The 5,097-nt window shown below is 46.5% G+C and overlaps 1 protein-coding gene across 2 annotated transcripts; it reads left to right on the plus strand.

Moving 5' to 3' along the window:
- Positions 1–2,483: 2,483 nt before the first annotated feature.
- On the plus strand, positions 2,484–3,927 carry SNRPF (small nuclear ribonucleoprotein polypeptide F). 2 transcript variants are annotated; one of them, XM_075151517.1, is made up of 4 exons: positions 2,484–2,620; positions 2,784–2,909; positions 3,188–3,252; positions 3,809–3,927. In XM_075151517.1, exons 1-4 carry the CDS (start codon positions 2,618–2,620, stop codon positions 3,873–3,875), a joined length of 261 nt encoding a protein of 86 aa, XP_075007618.1. In that variant the 5' UTR covers positions 2,484–2,617; the 3' UTR covers positions 3,876–3,927. The 2 variants fall into 2 exon arrangements, with proteins under 2 accessions (XP_075007618.1, XP_075007629.1); XM_075151528.1 differs by lacking the exon at positions 3,188–3,252 and having other exon boundaries at positions 2,501–2,620.
- The last annotated feature ends 1,170 nt before the right edge of the window (positions 3,928–5,097 follow it).

The raw sequence follows: 5,097 nt of genomic DNA on the forward strand, positions 1-5,097 counted from the left end.
CCTGAGCTGCAACAGAAAATCCTATCTATCCACCCAAGATCTAAGGTTTGGATTAATCTATGACAAAAACTCTTTCCTGTTCATTTCCTGTTGAGCAGCAGCCTAAATACCCTGACCCAAAGGCAGAAAAGAATGCAAACGATTGCTTCCCCTATTACATGGGGAAATACAAAGAGGACAAAAAGTGAACTTCACCCCTGTGCTGAAGGTCAGGAGAAGACCCACGTAAGCAAACTGAGTCAGAATGATTCAGTCAACAAGGTAAACAGCAAATTCCTCACAGGGGGAAAAAAAAGCAAAAGCTATTTCGTTTCCTGATTAACCAAGTTATCCAGTTAACTACATCAGATGTGGTCACGCATTCTGTGCTCCTTCCTACCCTACTGCCACAGAAAATTGCTGCAGACCCAGTCTATAGCTGATGAGATTACTGACGTGTGAATTCATGCACCGATTATGAAACTAGAAGTCAAGCACTCCTGCTCTCTGACTTCTATGCTGCTATCTACGACCCTGGGAAATTCTTCTGGTTTTTGATAACTTTATAACAACAGGGCTGGAATATTTACTCATCTGTCAGAGGAAGAGAATGTATTAAAAGCTGAATGTAATTGCTCCTGTATTTCTTGGCACGCACAAAGTTTTCCCAACATTAGTAGGAGACATTGTGATCAAAATTGGTTCAATATGTAAAATAAGAAGTGCTGTTTACAGACAACATACCAAACCTGTTATATTTCCATTCTCAGATATATATATTTATCCTTGGCAATTGTCAGACAAGTGCAAAAATTACTCCCACAGTATGATTTTATCCCAGACGCTCACTCTAAGCTCCTTGCATTCTGCCACATTATACGTTATCACTTGAAATCAGCTATTCTTTACTCCAAGTGACATGAAAAATTTTGCTATATACCATTTCCCATTGTGTTCATGCTTTTCCTACACAGTCTCAACACAGACTTCCTTACAGAAATCTTATAACTTAGTTACTCTTTCAGCTGGCCCATAGTGAGTTTTGCTACCAGAAAGACTATTAGCATAATTTTGATGTTGTCTCTGTTGCCCATCCAATACACCCTAAAAGAAAATCACACTCATTTCTAACGATCATGGAAACAAGTATCTGAGTGCACTTTTGATACATGCTAGTTAAAAAGAATTACAATCCCAACTCTTACTCACTCCTACCCATCCATAAAGGTATCGCAACCACTGTACGTGAGGACAGTCTGGATCTGGAGAAGACAGGTTGTTGAGTCAACAGCATTAAACGCTCAGATTTAAGTGGGTGATGATGGTTTTACTTTCAACACTAGGGCACCAGACAGACCTTTGGAAGGTAAAGTGCACAAAAAGTTAATAGTTCTGTTACAGAAAGGTTAGTTCCTGAATGTGTGTTTTCCACATTCAGCATCCAACACATTAAAGATGAAGGGAATATGCTGTGTGCAGGAACATAAACATACATTGTGGCATTTGATGACTTTAGACATAGAGTAGTAGAAGACATTAGTGTAGATGTGACAAATTAGTAAACGGTACAAGCGTTGGTTCAACATATTTGCCTGTCAAAGGTTAAGAGTCACAAATTATAGCTAGCGCAGGACTGACGTTTCATGAGTGTGAACAGGCTGATGCTCTCTACAGCCAAGAAAAGCTCTGGCAACTTCTTCATCTGGGAGTCAAATGAGACCGAGTGGAGCACTTGCACGTTGGTAAGGACATCGCTTACGCGTCTCAAACTCTGAGGTTTTCTATCCATGCGTGTGGAGTAACGCAAACGTACTGCTCTGCAAATGTATTCTTAAAACACGAATCGACGTCGCCAGGCCTTCACCGCCTGCAAGGCTCGCAGGTAACATCGGGAGAGTTTGTCAGCAGCCTCCCGCTATGTGCCCCGGCCTCCGCACCAGGTAAGCACCGCCACCTCGTGGAGATCTACCTCTATAGAGAGAGACGGAAACAGACACGCTAACCGCTGCTCAGCCGAACGCGGCCCTCAAAGCTGCTAAACCCCCAGGTGAAAAGTAAGCGGCACCCTGCTGGCAGGACACAGGCAGCCACCCACGCGATTGCGCAGGAGGGGGGCGTCCATCCCAGGCCGGGAGAGCGGCTGCTGCTCTGGCCCTATGACTTCCAAGGCAAAACAAGGTTGCTGCCGGCCTGAGCGGGGCGAAACCGTTGGGGGCTGCGGGGCCGTGGGGTGGCGCGGCGGCCACAAGCCGGCAGGGAGGGAAAGGCCTACGGGCCCCCCCTGCCCGCCGCGGGATGGCGGCCCCCACGCGCCCGGCAGCGGCAGCGCGGCGCTACCCCCGCCCCGCCGAACAACGATTGGTTGGGAAAGGTGGGAGGGTGGCCAGCCCGACCAATGAGAAAGGCACACGGCGCCGCCGAGCCAATGGGCAGCCCTGCTTTTCGCTTCGCGCGTAGGGACCCCTCAGCCTATTGAAGGTGCGGCGTGGTGGAGGTGAGGGGTCAGAGGTGAGAGCGGCGCCCCCGGAAGTGGAAGCCGGAGCGGCGTTGCCTCCCATTCTTTCGCAGCCCGCGGCGCGCACGAGGGATTCCCGCGTGGGCCTGTGTTTCTCGGGCCGCTGCCGCGCGCCGCGTCGCCATGGTGAGGGCGGTGCCCGCGCCGCGCGCGGGAAGGGAGCGGGCGGGGAGGGGAGGGTGCAGGCGGGCAGCGGGAGCCACGGCCGTTAACGGTCCCGAGGCGGCGGGGCGGGGCGGGGCGGGAGGGGCGGTGGCGGGCGGTGCTGACCGGCTGCTGTCCCCGGCAGAGCCTGCCGCTCAACCCCAAGCCCTTCCTGAACGGGCTGACGGGGAAGCCGGTGATGGTGAAGCTGAAGTGGGGGATGGAGTACAAGGGCTATCTCGTCTCCGTCGACGGCTACATGAACATGCAGGTGAGGGCCGGGCGTGGCGGCAGAGGGCCAGGAGCCGTCGGGGTTCCCGGTGAGGTGCTTGGGGCGCCGGGCCTCGGCCCTGGGGCGGCGGGGGCGGGGGAGCAAAGCGGGGCGCTTCTAGAGGATCGGCGGTGCCTCGCTGTATCGGGTGGGAACGGGGCCGCTCGGCCTCCCCTGGTCGCTGTAGCCGGGCGGTGGGTGGGGGGCGAAACCGCCGTGTGCTTTGCGAAGCTGCTTCTGTCACAGTCATTTTGAGTTCTGCTGGTTTTCCTCTCAAGCTTGCAAACACAGAGGAGTACATAGACGGTGCGTTGTCTGGACACCTGGGTGAGGTTTTGATAAGGTAATTAGGATATTTATGGCAGAGGCCACTTGCATTTAAACTTGTATTGCTAGATGCTGTGTTTCTCGTCTAACTAAGATGCCAAGTGTTGATGTAACTCTTATGTGAAGGCTGTGAGATCCTTTGTGGGGGTTTGGGAAATGAATTTTGAAATATTTATAAAGAAGTATTTACGATCCCTATTTCAGGTAACTAAATACCTTAGTTTTCCAGATTATTGTAGATCTATTAATCCCTTGGCACTAGTAGAGTATATTAGTGTATTGCCACTGAAAACATTTTGCATGCTTGGACATTTATACTTGACCCCAACTGTTAACCCAAGAGTAAAAATTTCTCGTACAGCATTGTCAACCAGTTACTGCTTTTATAAACTTGGGGTTTTTGCAATTGTTGTGAACTTTGTGGAAAGCTGTACAAGGTCAACAGTAGCAATTTGTTATGCAGAATTTGGCTGTTGCCAGGCTACACTCAAGCAGGCAAATACTTAAAGCAGTGTATATAAGGCATGGAAAATTAAAACACAGTTAAGGGAACTCTTTGTTTCTATTTACAGGTGCAATAATGTTTTGTACATCAGAGGTGTGGAAGAAGAGGAAGAAGATGGAGAAATGAGAGAATAGGTGTTTTGTATATCTGGAAATAAATTTTTTCTTCTTTTTTGTTTTTCCATAATTTTGTAATAATGTGTTTACTTTTTTCCCATTGTATTTTAATATGGGGGAAGTTAACTCTTAAAAAGGTCTCTAATCTTTTATTGGCATCCAGAAAACTACTGCTGGAGGAATAGCCAATTATTTCAATTTAAAACTGAAAATATTGGAATGAAAAGTGAATATCTTAAAGCAAACAAACAAAAAACCAAACACCACTGCCTCCAACTTTTAAGTATTACCAGTGTCAACAAATGCCATTACTGTCAAGGAAAATACCTGAATTTAAGTGACTCCTGGAATAAATTAAATCTTCAAAGTTGTGTACTGCAAAAGAAAATAGATGGTTCATTCGTGAATCAGCTCTGTTTAGCATTGGTGTCAGTACTCTGCCCTCGGGTAGTCATACTGAATGCAGACTAGCATATAATAGAAGGTAAAGAACTTTTCATCATGTGTACATGACTTTGTCCTGTCATTCGAAGTTGAATTGCTGAGTAGAGTGAAGGGGCTGCAGAGATAGCCGTTTCTCTAATGATGATAATACAGGCTGCAGAATGAGCAACAGGAATCTTTCAAAAAATATCCTGACGTGCCTACTGATGATTTGGTAATGGTTCCTTCAGCTCTGAATTGATTAATTAGGAGGACGCAGCTATAATGCTTTGTAGCCTTATTTCAGTAGAAACAAGTTTCACCTCTGAATGGAAAAACTGTAAGTCATCTTCAGTATTTGCAGGAACCTCATTCTTAGCTGTCTTCTCTGTTTTAGCGGCTGAAGGCTGTGGACAAAATATCAGTTATCTTCCCATCTGAAACACAGGAAAATATAGCAGTCTATATCGTTTACAGTATGTAAACTAGTTACTATTATGTAACTACTAGTATGTAGTTACTATTTAAAGACACTTAGTCTTTAAACCTATCGTATAAACAATCGTTATTAAGGAAGGGCAAATTTGTACCAACTCTGTAGCCAATATCCACACAAAGAAAAGCCGCCTGGCAGCTGTAAAGGTCACTAGACCTCAATGGCATTAATAGAGTTAAGACAACACACTGCAAAATGGGAGTGCACTTTCCTGGTCTCTGTCATAAAAAGAAAGTCTTTATTACTGGAATGTTAAATTTTTGGCAGGAACACAATAACCATGTTTTCAAATGTTTACTTTTAAACACTGAGGTTAACTGA

Source organism: Calonectris borealis, chromosome 1 (assembly GCF_964195595.1).
Source record: "Calonectris borealis chromosome 1, bCalBor7.hap1.2, whole genome shotgun sequence".
Classification (NCBI taxonomy): domain Eukaryota; kingdom Metazoa; phylum Chordata; class Aves; order Procellariiformes; family Procellariidae; genus Calonectris; species Calonectris borealis.

Coding starts and splice junctions, on each gene's coding strand:
- SNRPF (XM_075151517.1), top strand. Junction 2,910..3,187: donor ACGGCTACATGAACATGCAG/GTGAGGGCCGGG, acceptor TTTCCTCTCAAG/CTTGCAAACACAGAGGAGTA. Junction 3,253..3,808: donor CTGGGTGAGGTTTTGATAAG/GTAATTAGGATA, acceptor TTCTATTTACAG/GTGCAATAATGTTTTGTACA.